The 21,868-nt window shown below is 42.8% G+C and overlaps 1 protein-coding gene across 3 annotated transcripts in view; it reads left to right on the plus strand.

Annotated features, from left to right (window-relative positions):
• The window catches only part of ITGA6 (integrin subunit alpha 6), a 79,689-nt gene that overhangs the window by 28,349 nt on the left and 29,472 nt on the right, over nucleotides 1-21,868 (plus strand). For 2 of the 3 annotated variants that reach the window (XM_006116471.4, XM_006116473.4), the window contains exons 2-10: nucleotides 4,643-4,770; nucleotides 5,279-5,358; nucleotides 7,838-8,108; nucleotides 10,749-10,880; nucleotides 13,176-13,389; nucleotides 14,667-14,860; nucleotides 14,990-15,078; nucleotides 16,595-16,722; nucleotides 19,132-19,227. In XM_006116471.4, coding sequence (XP_006116533.2) covers nucleotides 4,643-4,770; nucleotides 5,279-5,358; nucleotides 7,838-8,108; nucleotides 10,749-10,880; nucleotides 13,176-13,389; nucleotides 14,667-14,860; nucleotides 14,990-15,078; nucleotides 16,595-16,722; nucleotides 19,132-19,227 — 1,332 coding nt within the window. Of the gene's footprint in view, nucleotides 1-4,642; nucleotides 4,771-5,278; nucleotides 5,359-7,837; nucleotides 8,109-10,748; nucleotides 10,881-11,882; nucleotides 12,000-13,175; nucleotides 13,390-14,666; nucleotides 14,861-14,989; nucleotides 15,079-16,594; nucleotides 16,723-19,131; nucleotides 19,228-21,868 lie in introns of all 3 variants that reach the window. The other variant, XM_075933638.1, reaches the window with a different exon arrangement.

Genomic DNA, 21,868 nt, shown 5'->3' on the forward strand with positions numbered 1-21,868 from the left:
AGTTAATATTTCTTGTTGACTGATAATCTGGAAATTTAGTGCAGGTTTATTTGATTGCTTGATGTTGCAGAAGCTGTTTAAAATTTTTAAGAACTTTGTTGGACTATGTTTGCTGAAACAAGGTTGCTTCCATTTATCTGTTTGAAATTCAGACTCTTTAGTGAACTATGATCAGCAACAATTGCCACTTGTAGATAGATCTACCTAACAATGTCTGGGCGGCTAATTCCCACCTTCTTTCATTTATTTGTAACTAGAATAGTTACTTAGTATTGCTTGGGTCCTTAAGACAAATAAGTTTTCTTTTTCTTCATTTAACCCATTGTTCTGGGGTGAGGCTGGGGATGAGGGGTTCAGGATGCAGGCTGCCCCATGGAGAGAGGACAACCCCAGCGCTCTCTCTGCAGCACCTTGGACCTGATGAGAAGTGGTTGTCCATGGTTGCTGCAGTTGCAGCATGCACAGCTGGGGGAGGAGTGCATGTCCCCCAACTCTGACCCAGACACACACAAACAAAAAACTCTTTGAAATATTTAGTAGACAGCTGTCCCATTCTCCATCCCTGCCCCATGCTGGCCCAGTGAGGTTATAGGTATCCTGGTCTCCATCTCTGGCCCCCTTGCTGCCCACTGTGCTCCTTTCACAGTATGGGTTTTCAAATTCTGGGTTGCAGCTTATAAGGACAAGCTACTAGATGGCCACAAGACGCTTTGCTTACCTGTGCCTCTGCATGTATAGGAGATCATTGCTTCCATTGGCCACAGATTGCTGTTCCTGGCCAATGGGAGCTGTAGGAAGTGGTGCCCTGCTCTGCACTGCTTCCTACTGCTCCCGTTAACCAGGAACAGCGATCAATGGCCAATGGGAGCTGCGATTGCCCGTACCTGCAGAAGTGCAGGTAAACGTAGCATCTCGTGGCAACTAGCAGCTTGCCCTTACAAGCCACAATCCAGAGTTTGAAAACCCCGGTTCTACAGTATAACTCCCTCATACCAAACCCCTACCTTTCCATTTTATGAGAAACAATTGAATTCCAGGCCCATTCCATTGTCTTGGCACAACCAAACGCTTATCTTGCTTTAAGTTATGGTGAGAGGAAGTTGCATACCAAATTTGTATGTTAGGAAAATGTTAGCGGGTAGCCATTTTACATGATTAACGGATAAGCCTGGGCTCAATGGTTAATCCTAACAGTTACACACACATACACACCCCTTGCTGCCTCTGTATCAGATATAGCATGGGGCAGGGGGAGAGGTCCCTGCTGGCTCAGGGCAGCAACCAGCAGTTGGGCAGTATGGCCCTCGCTGTCCTGGCCCAGGGCAGCCATCGGCAGCCATCTGCAGCCGAGGAGTGTGGCCCCTTGCCCTGACTCCTGCACTCTCTTGCCCTGCCCTGTGCTTCCCCATCTCCTGTCCTGACTGCTGCACCTCCACCCCAGTGCCTCTCCTGACCCCCAACCCTGACTCCTACACTCCTAGCCCTGAAGGACCTGAGCAATGCTGGGTAAATCTTTTAGTTTAGCTGAAAGCAAACTCGGTCCAGTGGCAGAATGGTCCTTAACTGAATTTTTGGCAAGGATTATATGGAAGGACTATTATTAGTTCTTTTAATTAACTTGCAGTTTTATTGGCAGTGCCACCGGTAGTATAATACATACTTAAACCAAATGAGTGTAGAAATACAGACTTAGTGAATGTTAAGAATCTGATTCTGCAGTACTCAGTCCATGTGGAGTACTGTATTTATATGCTGTCATGGTCCTTTTGCGGTTATTGTTAGTAATCAGTCCTAAGTTTGCATAACTGAAATCGTAAAAAATTAAGGTTTTGACAGCAATGCCAGCTTGCTGTATATCATTGATATTTCATGGCTGACATTTAATGACATAAATGGTAATATGTTAAGCTGCATGTTAATTAGAAAAATCAGTTATGGAACTTGAGTCTCTGGTGAACATTAGGGAAATAAAATCCCTTTATTTGGTTGATTGGTTAAACATTATGTTTAACCAGTTAACCCATTAAAAGGGTATGGAGGTCCCCCCACCACAGGAAGGGGTAGTTCCAGCCTGACCCTGTCCGTGGCGGGCTTGGGTATCCTACAGGCAGGAGCTGCTTGGTTATCCATAGCAGCCCCTGTCTGTGGGGCACCCAGGTTCACCACAGACAGGTGCTCCTGGGTCTGTAGTGGACAGGGGATGCTCCAAACATCCCGAGTAGCCCTTGTCTACAGCGGCTTCCACCACGGGGCTAGAACAGGTCCTGCCTGTGGAAAGCGGGAACTGCTCCAGCCCCCACTGGTTAACCAGAACCAGTAAGCATCACCTGCTAATGGTGATGCTTACCAGTTAACATTTCACATCCCTAGTTACATCCACTTGTTGCTCCCATTGACTCAACTTTCAAAACCAGACTATTCTGTAGGTGACTAAAACCTTACTGTTAGTACTCAGATTTGAAAGTTTTGGTTGTGGCCATTACACATTAAGGGAGAGCGTTCAATAAATATGTAAATCATCCTCAGAAAAAAAATCAAGAACTCACTTAATCTCCATTTTCATAGAAAGCATTTTGTTAATCTTGATTGTTTCCTCAGCCAATATAAACATCATTATTAATTTAAAATCCTATTGTTCTGGGAGGAAGGGGGTTTGATCATCAGCAAAAGTACTAAAATAGACTCCAGAATGAGCACAGCTGCAGAAACAATTCTATTTCTCAACATAAGCGCACATTGATTTTTTGTTGTTGAAGTTCCTTTTATTTTTTTTAAAGTAGAATAAATAACAGTCCAATGACTGCTGATATGTAAAAAGAGATGATCAATCTGTAATGATGCTCTCATGAATCCATCACAGTTTATCCAGTCAACATACAATTTGAGTAATTTGGACTGCCTTGGCCTAGATGAAACTCACCCTGGTGCATAAGGCTCAGCATCACTAACTTTGTGCATATCCATCCATAACCAGAGATTGACTTTTACTTTATGAAGGTAGTACAGTAATTTCTATTACAGACTGGTGCTATTTAAGAATGGTATGTAGGGTGAGTAGAGTGCATTGTTCATGGATTAGAATGCTTGACTTGAACCAAAGATTAATTCAATTTTATGAACAAAAGAAATTAAAATTTAAAGTTAATAGTTCTCAGAAATGGTCACAATTACCTGTGCTGTAGTGCCTGAGACTTTTAGCCCACTCTGTTGTGCTCTACAAGGCAGATATGTAGTGCTGCACATGGATTAGTTCTACCACATTTAAATTAGAATGTACTAATTGTATCTATTTAATTTAAACCTGTTTAGAGTCTTTTCATAAGTCATGATTGTTTAACTGTCTTGTGCATCTGATAAGATTTACAGAACCATTCAGCAGTAATTTATCTCAGATGATTTTAAATTTTTCTTGGTTCATGAACCTGGTACAGTTATAGTCTTGAAGGACAAACAGCAACTGCTGGCAAAAGCATTTGAAAAATGTTTAGACTTTTGGGTACTAAGCTATTGCAACCACAAATTAATAGTACTTAGATATTGGATTAAAAAAAAAAGTAACCTTGAAAACAAATTAAAGGTATGCTCTTTTTGTTTGTTCCCTTATGGTGTATAGAAGGCTGAAAGCAATTTTAATGGAGCTGGGAGATTTGTTTTGATTTTTTTTTTCAGCAGAAAATGCTGTTTCTGAAAAACTGAAATCTTGCAACCTTTTTTCCATTAGGTAAATTTAAACAAAATATTTTGGTTCAGGTTGAACTGAAATTGGTTCAAATTAAAATGCTTCTATCACAACAGCTTCAAAGGGGTAGCCAAGTTAGTCGGTAACTGAAAAAACTTAAAAAATGAGTAGTCTAGCAGCACCTTAAAGACTATCAAAACATGTAGATGGTATCATGAGCTTTCGTGGGTACAACCACTTCTATCACAGCAGTTTGTTTCTGGTCAGTTCAATGTTACTGTATTGCGGGCGTGAGCTCCCATGTTGCCTCATGGGAGTTCTAGTTTGGGTGCCACATGCCTCCATCCTCTTCTGTGGACTACATTTTTCATAATTCACTATGGTCTGCCCTCTTGTCCATTTTGACTTTTATGATAAAAAATGAAACATTATGAAGCAAAATTTTCAGTGCTCTGAAAAAAAATTCAATTTTCCTCCTAATTTGGGATGAAAATAAATGTCCAAATACTGTAACAGAATTTTCCATTGGATTTAAATTCTGATTATCTACTAGCTCTAGGGTTTTTCAGAGTCACCTTTTTTACTACTGTTAAATATTAATTAGCCATAAAGAATCCAATGTGATTCTCAGATCCCAGGCTGAATGGTTGGGTGGCAATTATGGAAAAATATTTTTAATCTGAGCATATTTGATATGGAATCTTTAAATAATTGAATAACCTTACAGTGCCATTTGTTACACTGTCAGTTTTCATAGAAAAGCCATTTTCTGAGAGATTTTTTTCTACTTCTAAAAAAATACTAGTTTGCTCTGGTATAGTTATGTCACTTGCTTTCAGTAGTTTACAAATCAGATCTCTACTGGCATGATCAAAACAACATCCCCTGATATTCCTTTTGCTTTTTCTCTCAGGTTATGCCAAGTTCTGCAAAATATATGGTTTGCTATTTCTCTCTCAACAGATTGCTGGTTGGAGCACCTCGGGATAAAGCCTTTCCATCCCAGCAAGCCAACAGAACTGGAGGGTTGTATAGCTGTGACATTACAACCCCAGAGACACAATGCACACGTGTCCTGTTTGATGAGACAGGTAGTCTCTTCCATATTTTTCTTTAGACTGAAGTCATTGCCTTTTTTTTCCCTCATCAGATGTAAGCCTCAATGGTCTTCCCCACTGAATATACACCATCTTTCTTTTTCTTAAAACCAATGATCACAAAGAAAATTATTCTTATCATCCTATACAGATATGCTTTTCTTATTTATTTGAGTGAAAACAAGCCTTAGCTTAATTGGTAAAGCAATATTGATAACTTTGAATCCAGATGTTTTGCTTATGATTATGTTCTTCAGTAAGTATTACATCTTATAAAAAAAAAAACCCACCACCACCACAAATCTTTTTTCACTGATATAACTAATCCCCAACAATTCAGGTTTTTATTGTATGGGTAAAGTGTACAGATAGTGCCACCTAAAGGCTGTTTCAGGTGCTGCATGGAGTTGTTTACTGAATTAAAAATCTATGTTTATAATAAAACACACATTTTCTGACAAGAGTTAACCATAGTGTGTAAATCTGTGTTGTGATAATGCAGCTGATCCAGCAACTGAAAGTAAAGAAGACCAGTGGATGGGTGTAACTGTCCAAAGTCAGGGGCCAGGAGGAAAGGTGGTGGTAAGTTAAATATTCATGTTTGTTCAGGTTTATGCTGCATGTTTTAAAATTATATGTATTTGACCTTTGAAGAATTCTTTGTAGATTTGGTTGCATTACATTTTTTTCCTAAACATAAGGAATTAACATTTTTCTCTAGAGGAGTGAGACACTGCAGATAAAGTGCAAGGGTCTCCTGTCATGACAAGTCAGGGAACAGCAGAGTTTTTGAATGTTTTTCTACTCATCTGAGTTTTGAATTCACTTGATTTCATAATCTAGGATGGGCAAGTAAGTACCAGTAAATCATCTCTGTGGCTTGTGTTACTGAAGTATGTTTTTAAAATGGAAGCTTGAAGTAGTTTTCAATTAAAACATTTTTTTTAACCATGAGAATTTTATTCTTCAAATTCTCTCGTATGAGTTTGGGAGAAATGTCATATTTTCTTGGCCTCATCAGTATTAGTAAATACAACCCTAAGTCTGAAGATCACCAAGGGTGAGTGACAATCACAGAGGAATAGATCGGGTGGCCAACCCATTAAATGAAGAGAGCCGAAACAGCGGTGGAAAAAAATGAAAAAAGCTGCACCAGAATTTTGTGAGCAATTTTTGTTGAGCAGAAAAAAAAGGGACACTGGCCCTTTAAAAGAAAAGACAAGGCCACATCAGCCTTGGGAGTACCATTTTGAATTGCCACAGGGTGCAGGGTCAGCTTCACGAGCTGTGGGGGAGGCTTCTTGAGCTTCACTTTAAGGGGTGAAGAGCCGCCTGTGGCTCGTGAGCTTCAAGTTGGCCCCCCCTGGAATAGATGAACTCGAACAGTGGTTGATTGTTTTCATTCTAGCATTGTGGAATGAAATCTCTTTTTGTAATTCATCTTTCAGTGAAAGATGTTAATTGTGATGAGGTTGTATGGCCTTATTTTATATGGTGCAGAGGGAAGAAATTCTCATGAGTTACCGCAGAACGTGCCATGGGTTGAGGGAGAGGGGGACCTAAGGCCCAGAAGATGGATGCGGCCCCTGACTTGCCTGGATCCAGACTCCAAGGCTTAGGGACTCCTCCCCCCCAAGCATTGGGGAGTGCATACTGGCACTCCAGCCTTCCCCCACCGCAGGGCTGGAGCACACAAAATTTGAAGCTGGGCTCCCCTAGGCTCTGGTACGTGAGGGAAATGTGGGGGTGTCTTTCTCCTTCTCAGTTGGGGGCCATGTTTTTGTTTTTTTGTTTTGTTTTTGCTTTTCACTTGTCTGAAGCCCCTGAATTATTTTTTTTCTGTGGGTTAGTGGCCCCCAACCCAAAAAGGTTTCCCTACCTTAGCTGCCATAGATCTTTGCATCCCAATGCTTTCATTATGAAATATCCTAGTTATGGTAGTACAGTACATCAGCTAAGGGTCTGTGAAGCTCAAAAGCTTGTCTTTTTCTCCAACAGAATTTGGTCCAAAAATGCATTATCTCACCCGCCTCGTATCTCCCTTACCTCCAAAATTGTTAGTTAGTAATGCTGCTGGAGGAAGCATTAAACTTGCTTAGAGGTAGGAGCAAATTTGTTGTCACCAGCAGGGAACCAGTGACAGCCTGGCTTTTGCACAATCATGCTGCCATTTTTGGGGGAAGCAAATCTGTCCCCCACACCAAACTGTGTGAAATGTTGTGTGTATGCATATAAGTGCTGTGATCAGCAGGGTTTCCAAGATATGGCCCAAACTTCTGAGTCTCTCAGAATTCTTCCAGACATAAGTACATGGAGTCTCTCCCACTTAGCCGTAATTTTGCATATCCATTGCGCATCATAGGGGAACATCTTCCAATTCACGTCACTTCCAAGCTGCACATCCGTTGTGTGCAATTTACAACATGGCCTCACCTTTTGTGTTGCTTTTGTGTTGACGTTTATCACCCACTGGCAGCCAGTGGTGCTGACCATCCCCCCCCCCATAGCACATCCCTTCTGCCAGTGGGTCCATCAACTCCTCCCCTTCCCTTTCAATGCTTCCCGCACAGCCTGGAACAACTGCACAGATGCCTATTCAGTGACATGAAGAAAAGGGAGGAGTGGGAATGGGGTACACTCATAGGAGATGATGGAACTGGGCAGGAAGAGGTAGAGTGAGCTATTATTTCTTATGGGGAAAAATTCCCTGGTATTTGTCATTTTCATGTCCATTGCCCTTTTTAAGAACACAATATCAGGGAAATTTTCCCCATAAGAAATAATAGACCATCCTGCCTCTTCCTACTCTTCTCCACCTCATCTGCCTCTTCCTTCCCAATTCTGTCGTCTCCTCCGAGTGCACCCCATACCTGCTTCTCTCCTGCCTTCCTCTGGCACCCCTTATATCCTGTTTACTGTACCTGTAGTTTATTGCTGCTATGGGAGCATGTGGCTCATAGAGAATGGCCTCATTATTTGACTTTAAAGATGATTTACCAGAAAAAAATATAGAAGGCATAGAATATTTTTCTCATTTGCTTTATCTTTGTTTTCTTTGCAGACATGTGCACATCGCTATGAGAAAAGGCAATATGTAAACACAGATCAGGAAACGCGTGATATCATTGGAAGGTGCTATGTGCTGAGTCAGGATCTCACTATTAAGACTGGTGTGGACGGTGGAGACATGGATGGTGGAGATTGGAGATTTTGTGAAGGCCGATTGAGAGGCCATGAGAAATTTGGTTCATGCCAGCAAGGTGTAGCTGCTACCTTTACTCGAGACTATCATTATATTGTATTTGGTGCACCAGGAACTTATAACTGGAAAGGTATGACCCACTCTCTGTCCCCCTCCTAGATTTTTCAGCATTTACACTGTTTTTGTAAATACTAAGTTCTTAGCTCCATGAAAGGTTACTAAAGTTATTCTCAAAAAAAGTCACATTAAAAGGCAGAGACCCTTAATATGTAGGGACATTTGTGGGTGGGTGAGGGGCTGGTAGAGAGCATCACCCTGCCCCACTCCTGAGCCTGGCTGCCCAGGTCCTGGCTGCTGCCCATGGGTGGTGGATGAAGGCCCAGTTGGGGAAGGCAGTTGAAGCCCCATCCCTTCTGCCCAAAGCCACACCCCTTCCCCGAGACCATGCCCCTTCGCAACCTTTCCCCCATTGGGTAGTCGACTAGTTGCTTATATCCCTACAACTCACAGATTACATACGTTAACACATGGTATTGTAAGAAACTCCTACCTCGCCGGTCTTAATTTTACTGCAGTATTCGGTATTTGCTTCAAAGGGTGGAACTTTCCTGCTGAGCATATACATACATATATTTAACATTTTTTGGCGAACATCTCATTTTTCTGCATTTGAGTAATTATTCAGATATGGGTCTGCACTAAGACCTATATCCTAGTTGATCCTGCAATGTGTTTTTCTTTTGTGTGACACCAGTTGTCTTGTGTGGAAATCATGGGTGCCTTTTCAATGTGTTTAAAACCTGTAGCTACAAGTCTGAGAACCTGAGCATCTCAGACTTGTGTGTTGGGGTTCGTGCTCTGGGTTAAAATCAGCAGTGCACTCCAGACTGGAGCTTGGGCTCTGTAGCCTAAGAAGGCAGTGATTAAAACTTCATTTAATTTAATGGGTTTTCTGCCTAAGCAAAAACTAAAAGACTGTGGCAGCTGACACATCACCTACCAAGTATTGAAAATGTCAGAAAAACAATGGATATATCGGTATCCTTTGGTTTCTGTTTTTAGACATTTTTAAATGCAAATTACTATTGTTATTTTGAAATCTTGTGGATCTAGATCAGGGGTTTGCAACCTGTGGCTCACAGCCAAATATGGCTCACTAGGGAGCCAAATACGGCTCTTCTGGAGTCCCAACTCCACTCCCTCAGAGCAGGGAGCTAGCACTGGTGCTACAGCCTTACAGCCCCCCACAAGACTGGAATGCCAGTGCCTGAGCTTCTCTGCCAGAAAACATGCAGGGAACAAGCAGCCAAAAATGGCTCCATGAGTGCAGCCATTTTCTTTCCCCTGGGACACACTTCCTTCTGGTAAATGGGAGCAACAGGAGGCCACGTTACACAGTGCCCGCGATGCAGCACAAAAACAAGTAAGTGTCCCTATTCATCCCCTAATGCCCATCCCCTGGATCCAGCCTCCAAGGCTTAGGGACTCCCCCAGCCCCTCCCCAAGCATTGGGGAGTGCATTAACAGGTGTGTTGTGAGCAAGACAGGAGAAGTCATTCTTCCGCTCTACTCTGCACTGGTTAGGCCTCAGTTGGAGTATTGTGTCCAGTTCTGGGCACCGCATTTCAAGAAAGATGTGGAGAAATTGGAGAGGGTCCAGAGAAGAGCAACAAGAATGATTAAAGGTCTAGAAAACATGACCTATGAAGGAAGGCTGAAAGAATTGGGTTTGTTTAGTTTGGAAAAGAGACGATTGAGGGGGGACATAATAGCAGTTTTCAGGTATCTAAAAGGGTGTCATAAGGAGGAAGGAGAAAACTTGTTCATCTTGGCCTCTGAGGATAGAACAAGAAACAATGGGCTTAAATTGCAGCAAGGGAATTTTAGGTTGGACATTAGGAAAAAGTTCCTAATTGTCAGGGTGGTTAAACACTGGAATAAATTGTCCAGGGAGGTTGTAGATTCTTCATCTCTGGAGATATTTAAGAGTAGGTTAGATAAATGTCTATCAGGGATGGTCTAGACAGTACTGGGTCCTGAAATGAGGACAGGGGACTGGACTCGATGGCCTCTCGAGGTCCCTTCCAGTCCTAGTATTCTATGGTTCTATCGTACACTTGAATCCCTCAAACCCCCACTTCCCCAGTGCCCTGCCATAACACTCCTACACCTCAATCCCCTGCCCTGAGCCCCTCATACACCGCCAGCCCCCTGCCATAAAATTGACAGAAGACAGCCTGAATGCGTGCATGAAGCTGGATTTGACCAGTTATGATGTAAACGTTAAAGAAATGTGCAAAAAGATGCAGCAACAGAAGTCCCATTAAATAAAGACTATGTGTACACTGTTTCATTTATGCTATTCTTAATCATCATGTCAATTATCAATAATATTAAGTTGTATATTTTTATACAGCTCTTTGTTGACCACTTGTGAATTTTGATGTAGTTTTTGGCTCTTTGGTTTGAAAAGGTTGCCAACCCCTGATGCTTTCTCTATAATACCTTGTTGAAAGGGTGAAATAATACGGTGAGTGAAGAGGGTTGCTGATCAGTTTATTAATGTTTTATTGACAATTTTAATAATGTATACTATGTATTCCAAATCATTGCATAGCATCACAAAACTTCTGTATCATGACACCCATATGCATGAGATTCAAACAATGATCACAAGGACAATGTTGCTAATGTAAATCAAGAACCATGTCTTTATTATTTTCCTCTCTAGTCATTCATCCATTTTTATTTTACCATTTCATTCCTTCAGGGGTGGTTCGTGCAGAGCAAAAGAATAATTCATTTTATGACCAGGGGATCTATGATGATGGGCCTTATGAAGTTGGTGATGAGAGCCGCCAAGCTGAGAGTCTAGTTCCTGTTCCAGCTAACAGTTATTTAGGTAGGATTAATCCCAAATGGTAAAACTCTTCAGACTTCTTGAACACTCACTATCCAAGTGATGTTCAATAACGTACAATATGAGCAGAAAGTAATTTATTTATGCTCCTGTAAAAAGCAACCCTCCTACATTTATGGGCTAGTTTGAAGTACAAGATGATACTCAATTGAGGTACCTGTAAGAGTTACAAATATAATGAGACATATAAGAGCTATGGTGAGGACCTGCAAATTCTCACAATGTGATTATAATCACTCTTTAACAGTAAGTATTCATTCTCCTTATTCATATGGCCACGAGCACGTAGCATTGGGAGTTGTAGTGAAACCTGACTTTCTGAGAGTGACTGGTAAGTTTACATTGTGTATGTGCTGGGAGCAGCAAAATTACACCCAGTGACCAGTCACTTAACTGCTAAGGGTTCTTTGCACAGCTAATGGCTGTCCTAAATAACTCAAGTATATCATGGTAATTACAGATATGTTTTCTAAAAGCTTTAGTGTGGATTGACATGGATAAAAATGTAGTGTGATTTTTTTTTTTCCTTGATGAAGAGCAAAAGAAAACTGCCCTGCTTAATGCGAACAGTGGAAAAAAAGGCCAAATGAGAGATGCTATTACAAACCAGAAAGATAAACTGTCTAAGAATAAAGGCTAAATGGGATATTTGAAAAACTGGACAGTGTCAAGAGAAAGAATTGCTTTTCTGCTGCAGATGCTGATTTGTTTGACACTTCTACACCAGTACTCTACATTTGCAATGGGTTTAAATATATGCTAGTAAAATGGAGCCAGAAGTGCTGGTAATGGAATGAGAAAGGGATTAATGTCTATGAGAGAGCATTGCCAAAGAGAAAGCCATCTTAGAGCGAAGAAATGAAAATGGCATTAATTGGCAGTTGCTGTGCCTAGGTTACATGATGCTGCAGTTATTTTTACTGCATAACTACCATGTTTTTCTTCTTTTGATCTCTCCTCCTGCCCCCCAATATATGTCCACAGGTCTTCTGTTTTTGACAAGTGTGTCTGATACTGATCCTGATCAGTTTGTATACAAAACATTGCCTCCCAATGTAAAGGTGGACAAATCCACTGGTGTGATGATGAATAGCTATCTAGGTTTGTTATGTGAGGTGCCACTATATATGTGTGTGTCCAGAGTCTGACATAATCTTTATTTATTGTATTTTTCTCCATTTCAAATACATTCAAGTAAAAGCATGCAACATCAGGGATTCAGATGAAGAATAGCTTATAAAGTAAGGGGCTTTGGGAAAAACTTGATCTGTAATGTAGCTCTCAAAATATACTGTAGCCTTCCTACCAAGCTTATCTGAAACTCTGGCTTATTTTTGTAATTGAGAATCGTAACGACAGTGGTGAAGAATTCTAAGAAAAGGGGATGATGGAGGTTTAATATTTACTATTTATCTAGATTTTTTCTCAGAATTTGTATGACTTTTGATACAGGGATTTATAGTACAAATTCATACCAGAATGCAATATATGCCTGCAGCAATCCTGTTTAAAATATGTAAAATAATAATTATCTAATGTAATAACTTTAGAATTTAAACTGAATATTTAAGACTGCATGTTTTTTAAAATGTCCTTTATAGACATAATTAACATGTTTCTGCTGATTTCACCACTGTATACAGCAGATTCTCAAATACTATATAACATAACATAAAATATTGTGTTTCCACAATGTGTTTTGCATGTTCATAACATAAAATAACATTTGTATAAAATTTGTAAGTGCTCATTCTGTGTTAGAGGAAAAGTACTTAAACTGTATTAAAGTGGGTAATTTATTAAATTGATTTTAAGTTATTTTTAGTACATGACAACGCGTTGTGTCTATAAAATGTACAAATGCTTGGAGTGGTGGCATATGTACATACAATACACACGTTCAAGATTGCATATATACATAGTGCCAAATTTGTTTGCCCAATCTGTACATTTTACAGACATGACACATACCGGTAACTGTGGTGGATATATAAAGATATGTCTGTAATATTAAGAACTTTCAATATGGGTCTTTTTTTCCCCTACAGACATTATATAGATATTTACACTTCATAGAATTCTGTCTTCACACTACTTCATCTTTAAGCTGTTTATCATTACAGCGGATTTATAATTATGGTAGCATGTAGTGAGTATATTTGCTAAATTTGGTTGCAGTAATGCTGCCAGGCACCACTTTAATATAGTGCATGCATGTACTTTTCAGATCTAACAATACAAAATTCTAGCTATCGTTTTTGTTTTCTTTTGTTCTAGGTTTCTCTTTAGACACTGGTAAAGGCATTGTTTCACAAGAAGAGACAACTTTTGTATCTGGTGCACCAAGAGCCAACCACAGTGGCGCTGTTGTTCTGCTGAAAAAAGATCCTCAGCTTCAGAGAGCACTTTCACTTGTGCATATATTTGAAGGAGAAGGGCTGGCCTCTTCTTTTGGCTATGATGTTGCAGTTGTGGATCTCAACAATGATGGGTAAAGTGATTGTTAAGCTTATGTTATTAAAGAACAGTGTACTGTATGTACAGTGTACCTAAAGATGACCAGCAAATGGGTGAAAATTTAGAGAAATGGTAATTGTGTGCCCACCCTCCAATTTAGGATGGATAGAGTAGGCTTTCCAATTTGCTTGTTTTTTGTGCTTAATTTTCACATTAGCAATATCAGGCATGTTAAGTCTAGCTTTTGGTTTTACTGGAGGATAGATGGAGAGTTTCAGAGAAGTACACTGATGCTGTCTCCTAGCTATGTCTAAACTGTAGGCTTCTTTTGGAAGAAGCGTTTCCGCAGGGGCGGATGAGAGTGCCGCGGGGCCCGGGGCAGCACTGTGGGGCCCCGGGCAGCGAAATTTTGCGGGGCCCCGCCTTTGACACGGCGCACGCGCCGTGGCGCCACAGCACATGCGCGGGGCCTCGGGAAGCGCGGGGCCCGGGGCAGCCGCCCCTCTCGCCCTGCCCTAAATTCGCCACTGCTTTTCCAGATGAGATTTTCTGAAAAAAGTCTTCCGAAAGAGAGCGTCCACACTGCAAAAGCGCATCAAAAAAGCGATCTGCTTTTTCGACAGATAGCATCTATTCAGTGTGGACACTATCTCGCATATAAGCTGTGATTATTATGGGCAGAATGGCCACCAGGGCACCTGTGCTTTCTTCCTCTTTCCTCTTCTAGCGAAAGAACTCCCTCTTTCCTGTCCACACACGCCTTTACCAATGTCAGAAAAACCCCTCAGTTCTTTCTATTTTTTTTTTCTCGAAAGAACGTGATTGCAGTGTGGGCATAATTGATTTTTTTTTAAATTGCCGTTTTCCAAAAAAAAAACCCTCTGTAGTGTAGACATACTCCTAAATTTGAATTTATTTGAGGGTGTATGACTACTGGTAGTTTCAGACTTCTTTTCTACTCATTATTAGGGCAGCCAGTTAAATGAGAAGTTGACTGACCCAAACTTGAATGGTAACATGTTTTTAAAAAATAAGTCAAAAATCACACTCAAAACTAAAACCATTTGGGGCCTTCTTTTATACAGCACAGACAAGAGGGGAAAGGCCACTAACTTAATTTGTTCCTTTAATAAAAAATGATCACTATTTGATCCAGTTGAAAGTGGGTCCTAGTGATCTTTTCTCAGCACATGCCTCTTTGTCTGATCAGTTTACTTAAATTATATTGAGTCTGTAATTTTAAACTTTCCAGGACTCTCTACTTATTTTACACAATTCTTTTAAAATTGCTGTACTTTGTTTCATTTTAAGTTGGCAAGATATTGTTGTTGGAGCCCCACAGTATTTTGATAGAAATGGAGAAACTGGAGGTGCTGTGTACATCTACATTAACCAACAAGGCAAATGGGAAGGGGTAAAGCCAGTTCGCCTCAGTGGAACCACTGATTCTATGTTTGGCATTGCAGTTGAAAATATTGGAGATATTAATCAGGATGGATTCCCAGGTGAGAAAACTGATCTTGAAGTATCAATGTCCATACATTTTTCTAAAACTAGCTTCAGAGCATCTTATTTTGTCATGAATGTCACCAGCAGGATAACATTTTTCAAATCTCCTAATTTTTCCTCAACAGATATTGCTGTGGGGGCACCATATGATGGGAATGGCAAGGTGTTCATATATCACGGATCCAAGAACGGAATAAATCAAAAGCCAGCCCAGGTAATTAAACACCTGTTACCATCTGTGCTTAGCTTTGCAGAGCATTATAAACATAATTTTTATTCCACAAAAGTATATTATACTGGGTAACTTCCACAATAGACATCACTCTGTGCACCTTCTGCAGGCCCAAATCCTTGGCTGTAGCAAAGCTCAAGAAGGTGTCTCTGCAAAAATGGCGCTTAGCTCCTTCTTCTGCTTTCTCCAATCTTGGACTTTGGCTGTATGTTAAAGGACCCTGAGGATTCACAGTGAGCGAGTGTGGCACACAACAGTAGTACAAGGAAGTCCAGCCATACCCTCTATGCTGGCAGCTGGAATGGGTGGTGGTAGAGAATATATCTTGCAGCATAAAACCCTAAAATGGACATCTCGCTGATTCTAAGTTACATAGTGATCCTACTACACCAGAGGTGGGGAAATACCTGTCCATGGGCTGGATCTAGTTCCCTAGGGTTAGCCTCTGGAGGGCCACCAGTGGTATATTTACCTGCATCTCCACAGGTACAGGTGATTGCAGCTCCCATTGGCCATAGATCATTGTTCCTGGCCAATGGGAGCTGTGGGAAGTGGCATGAACCAGGATACCACTTCCTGCAGCTCCCTTTGACGAGGAACAGTGATCCGTGGCCAATGGGAGCTAGTAGTAGGGCGGAGTGGCCGCCTGCTGAACCAGAGGCAGAGGAACCCCTCTGGGAGCCATTTTGGGCACACCCTAGCCCCACCCCCTCACCTGACCGGAAGACAAGGGGCGTGGCTAGGACTATAAGAAGGCTGCCAGGGAGCTCAGTCAGGGCCCAGCCTCTGAGGGAGACAGAGGCATGTCCAGAGCTCCTGGCTGCCTTCTTATAGTCCTAGCCACGCCCCTTGGCTTCTGGTCAGGTGAGGGGGCTAGGCTGTGCCCAAAATGGCTCCCAGAGGGGTTCCTCCACCTCCAGCTCAGCGGGCGGCCACTCCGCCCCACTACAGAGCTGCAATCGCCTGTACCTGCAGAGGCGCAAGTAAATATAGTGGTGGCAGCTCATTGCCATTTTATTGCTCGCTCCTACACTGATATGATCCTCCTGGCTGGTTATAGTGGTTTTTGGGTTAGTTTGCACTTACAAAGGGGCTGCATTTACAGTGCACAGTTTGTGCCAATCTGGCTTATAGCATTTAAGGGACAAATTTGAACATTCCTTTCATCTGCCAGACCTACGGTGGGGAAAAGGGAGCAAGTACCACCTGAAAGGAGCAATTCTCCAGAGGCATGTCCCTTTGGAAAAATCTAAGTCATCTGTTGCTTTTCTATGACTGAGAACACAGGTTCAGAAAGGAAGAGTACAAAATTCACCAGCTAATTATATTTTTCTCATACTGTATTTCGCAAATGGTAGAAACCCCAGGAACAGATAAATTGGAGCAAAGGAACATGTGATTTTGTATGCCTCATTTTTGCGAATGTCCTAGATATTTGGCATATAAAACAATGATAATTACTTGAATGTTTTATTCCTACCAATCTGTTTGTTTTTAGATTCTTGATGGCAAAAAATCCAGTGTTTCATTTTTTGGTTATTCTGTTACTGGAAATATGGATCTTGATAGAAACTCCTACCCTGATATTGCTGTTGGGTCACTTTCAGATTCTGTGTCTGTTTACAGGTGTGTATTGTATGTGGCAATTTACCTAAATCTAGATTGGTTTTCTAACAAACTGCTTTGAAGAGATTTGTTTCAGGTTTGTAATTTTTTTTTTTTTGGTCCAGAAGTTGGAAGGATACACATACATCAGTCTGGTCTCTTTTGGGTAGGTCTGCACCACGGACAGGCAAAAATCGACTCACGGGCCAGATTGGGCCTGTGGCCCACTAGGACCCTCAGGAAGGTTTCTTGCCTGCCTCTAGGCGCCACGTGACATTTGCAGATGGGAAGGGACCGGCCAGTGGGAGCTGCAATGATTGTGCTGGGGAAAGTCGCTCTCCCCTCCGCGGCATACATTACAGAGAAGCACAAGGCCCCAGCAACTGGCTGCTTTGAGTGGCCTGGGGCTGCAGCAGGCAGGGAGCCTGCCAAGGATCCTGCTGGGCTGTTGGCCAGGAGCTGCCTAGGAGCACTTTACCCTTCCTGCACTTCAACTACCTGCCCCAGGTTACCACTCAAACCCTCTCCATTCCTTCCTCCCTCAGGATACAACTCCTTCCCAGACCCAGCACCCCCTCCTACACTTGCCCACCAGTCCAGAATCCTCTCCTGTATTCAAACCCCCTTCCTGGATCATGTACCTGAATCACCTGTCCTAGATCACAACTCCTTCCTTCACCCAAACTCTGCTTCAGACCCCACACCCTACCATGCACTCCAGCCCCCTACCGAGTTCCCTTCTGCATCCAACCTCCGTCCTAGATGCTGCACCCCCTCTATAGAAGAGTGAGGCCCTTGACCACTTACCAAAACCTTGGAGCACTCCCTCCCCCCCTCCATCAAAAATATTGTCCGCTCCTGGTCTAAAATGTACACTATAAGCCCAGGCTCTTATTCAGAGCCCAAACACCCTTCCATCTACACAAATCAATAGGTCTTCCCCAGAAGGGTCCTCAGAACCTGACCCAAACACTCAGTTTGGTTCTGATGATCTTGCTGGGGATGGGTCAAAGCCCAGGTCCTGCTGGGACTGAGGTAAGCTCTGTCATTTTGCCGTGTGGATGCTGTTCAAGCTACACACCTGAGGGAGGTGGTGTGTATAGAGTGATATAGACACATTAACATGTCTCTGGGACCCAGGTCCAACAACTGTAAACCCATTTTTATAATGCAGTGTGGATGCTTGATGGCTTGGAAATGCCGAGTCCACAAGCCTGAGTCCTGCAGATCTGGGCATAGTGTACTTTGTAGACATATACCCTTCTACAGAACTGGCTGAAAGATAACCTTAACATCCTTGATGTTTAGAGTTTATGTGCTTCTCAAGAAAATGTAGCAATGTTTAAGAGAACTATAGATTATGAGCTCTTGGAATATCCTGAATGCACATGTGCCCACTGTGACCAAGCAAAGTCTTAACACTAAAGAATCACTGCATTCTGCTGTGTGAGGCGTAAAAGGGAGGGGCTGAATCCAAAACCTCATGTAGGCAGCTCTTAAACCTGTGACGTGAAAATCTGTTCTGTGGGGCTCCCTCGACATCAGAGTGCAAGGAGACATTGTGTGAGCGACAAGGTCAGTGGATTTGCAATGCAGACATAACTGTTGTCTCCTGACCGGGGTAGGGGCCATTTTTTACTGCATTGTAGCATGCAGAGCATAATATGGGGCCCCCATGTTGACTGTGGCCTCTAGATACTACTATAATACAAATAATATTTTAAAAAGAAAATAAATACATTCCCCTCATGTTTAAAACACAAAATAAATCTGCTAATGTAGCATTATGCCAGCAACCCTATATGCATGAAAGTCAGGAAGTGAAAATGTTGTTTGCCTTAGCAGCCAGAACTCAGCCATTCACACTGCACATTAAAGTTGACATGTATGTTAATCTAAAATTACTTCTATTATTCACTGTCTACGCACATGGATTAATTACAATTGCCGTGGGAACGGTTGCCAGCACACCATCACTTTGAATTTCCTGACTTTTTGTGTTTGTAAAATGACAACTGTAACATTATCATAGTGGTTTTAAAAAAATTAGTAAAGTCACTTGACCTTCATGGGTTTTCAGGGTTGTTCAGCTTCAGCATTATGTACAGGAGAAGAGCTCTATTTTAAGCTTCAAAGCTGCTCTCTCTCCCTCACCAACAGAAGTTGATCCAATAAAAGATATTACCTCACCCACCTTGTCTCCCCAACACGCTGTAAGTTTTATTTCCAGCCTTTCTGAAACTCAGAACCTGCATTTCTTTTAATAGCATTGTGATATAGGGAATTTTCACAGCAAATCAGTGCAACTATAAGAGGCTGCTGCTTCTGTTAAAGTCAGAGTAACACAATTTACTAATTGTAACATTTTTTCTCTTTCTTTTCTCTCTCTACTCTTCCATCCCACCCCTCCAAATAATAATAATAATAAAGATCGCGGCCTATTATAAGCATTAAAAAATCCATCAGAATATCTCCTGACAAGATTGACCTGAACAGAAAGACCTGTCGTGAACCCAGTGGAATCTGGTAGGATACTTTTTGTTGTTGTTGTAAGGTTTGGCATATTGAGCGCTTCATGTTTTCAAGGTGATGGTGATGGGCATGGGCATGCAGATCCATTGGGCTGAAGAGAGGCATATGCAGCATAAGAATATGTTTCACATTTATCTTGTCCAATAGCTGGCTTCTCTTCTGAAATGTTAGAATAGGAGAATTATTTTCAGTTATTTCCATCTATATGCATTTAGTTCTTGTCCTGAAACTTATAATTTAGAACCTGTTACCAAGTTTTAGCTTGACTGGAAAACCTATTAGTTGTGTGGCAGATATCTTTATCAAGATACTAAAAGGCAAAGGTTAGCTAACTAGGGCATAGAAGTAGTTGGTTTTTTTTTAAGATGACATATTAGGCAATAATAAAATGTGATGTTACTCTTCCTTAGAAGCTTATGTTGAAAAATGTTTTAATACAACTTCAGTGTAAGAATGAAGTGGTTGGTGGAACATGTATGTGTATATTGGTCTCATAGTGTTCCCATGTGATTTATCACTATCTGTTTAATTTAACATACATGCATATTTTAGAGACTCTGGGATGGCCTTTCATCATTGGCCTTAAATGGAAGCATAAAGAGCAAACATAAATAAATATTTTTTATTGGACATTTTATAACAAACTAAAAGTGCAAACTACTAGAAAAGAGAAAGACCCATTCTGCACTCAGATGTAGTAGACTGCAGTGGGCAGTAATTTTTGATGGGGGGCCATTCCAAGAATTTCATAAGCAGTTGAGGGCTACACTCTTCCTTGATATTAATGGAGGAGGTGTGGGGTCTGGGATGGAGGTAGGTGCAGGAGGGGGGTGTGGGATCTGGAAGGGAGTTTTAACCTGGGGCAGGAGACTGGGGTGCAGAAGGGGATGCATGGAGGGGGTATGAGTGCAGGAGAGGATTCTGATGTGGAGGAGGGGTGCAAGTTCTAGGAGGCAGTTGTGACCTGGGGCTGGAGTGGGTACAGGGATATGGGTTATGTTCAGGGATAGAAATGTAGCCGTGTTAGTCTGGGGTAGCTGAAGCAAAGGGATAGGGAATTAGGGTGCAAGGTCTTGGAGGGGGGTTGTAACTAGGGATGTTAGATATCAGGTAATTCAATAGTTGTGTAGCCACATAAAATCTTATTGGTTACACAACTATTTAATAGTCTCTGGGGGTGATGCCGGCAGCCTGTGCTCTCCCAGCCCCACTCCTAAGGAGCCCCCTGCCAATCTGCATTGTTGCCTCTGTATCAAAGGCAACAGTGTGGGGTGGCAGGTGGGAGCTAGCCTGCAACGGGAGCCAGATTAAAAATCAGCTCCTTGCACAGACTGGCTGCCTGCCACCCCGTGCTGCTGCTTCTGTAGCAGAGACAGCAGTGAACGGTGGCAGAAGCCTCTGTCTGTGGGGGTCCGAGCTCCTCATGGACAGAGGCTGCTGCGGGGGCAGGGGAGAGGAGCAGGGGAGACTGCTGCAAAGCAGCCTCTGTCTACAGCAGCCAGGGCTAGCATTGGAAGAGCCTGGTCCATTGGAGGAGGGGACATCCTCTGTGGGGAGCTCGGACCCGCTGCGCACAGAGGCTGCTTCGGGGCAGCCTTTCCTGCCTCAACCCTGCTGCCTCGGATATGCATCACCATGTAGCTGGTGCTGGGGGAAACTGGCTTTTTAGACTGCTCCCCCCAGCACCGGCTCTTGCCCCCCCCCCCCGCCCCGCAGCCTCTGATACAGAATGTGTGTTGTTGACAAGATTAACTGATAATCCTAAGGTTATTGGTTAATCGAATAGTCGACTATATGTTGACATCCCTAGTTATAACCTGGAGGAGGGGTGTGGGAGGAGATGCAGGATCTGAGGGGGTTGTTGACTAGGGATATGAAGATTTAATCAGTAACGTTAACTGGTAGGGGCTGAAGCACCTCCCTGTCTGCCACAGGCAGGAGGTTGATCCAGTCCTGCTGGAGTCTGCCCTGGACAGGGACTGTCCGGTGTCCCAACTGGAGCAGCCTCTGTTTGCAACAGGCCTGGGTGCCCCACAGACAGAAGCTGCTTCGATTGGGACACCAAAGCAGCTGTTGCCTGCCGGGCACTATCAGCCACTGCAGGCAGGGGCTTCTCCAGCCCGGCCAGTGCAGCCCCTGCCTGTGGCAGGGGCAGGGAGCCCTCCAGCTCAGTCACAGGCAACTGGGCTGGAGTGGCCCCTCCCTCCCGGTTGCCCTTCCCTTTAATCGGCTAAGCAGTTAAAAATATGTTTAATCAGTTAAACTGCATTTACATCCCTAGTTGTGACCTGGGGTAGGGGATTGGGGTGCAGAGTCTGGGAGGGATCCTGGAGGGGGACAGATGGTTGAGGTAAGGAAGGGGCTGGAGTGCCAAAGGCAGGCTTTGGCTAGGAGACGTTACATGCATGGCTCCTGGCCAGCAGCCCAGCAGGTTCCTCAGCCAGAGTCCTTGCCTTCCATGCCCCTGCACCAGCTGCATGGATCGTGTGGGGCTGTGAATGCTGTGAGCCCTGAGGAGGAGGGGTACTTCGCCAGGCCTACAAACAAACTGACCAATGGGAGCTGAGAGATTATGCTGGGAATGGAGGCAGTATGCGAAGTCTCTCCCCTCGGCTTGCAATGTTCAGAGAGCTTC

Source organism: Pelodiscus sinensis, chromosome 7 (assembly GCF_049634645.1).
Source record: "Pelodiscus sinensis isolate JC-2024 chromosome 7, ASM4963464v1, whole genome shotgun sequence".
Classification (NCBI taxonomy): Eukaryota; Metazoa; Chordata; order Testudines; family Trionychidae; genus Pelodiscus; species Pelodiscus sinensis.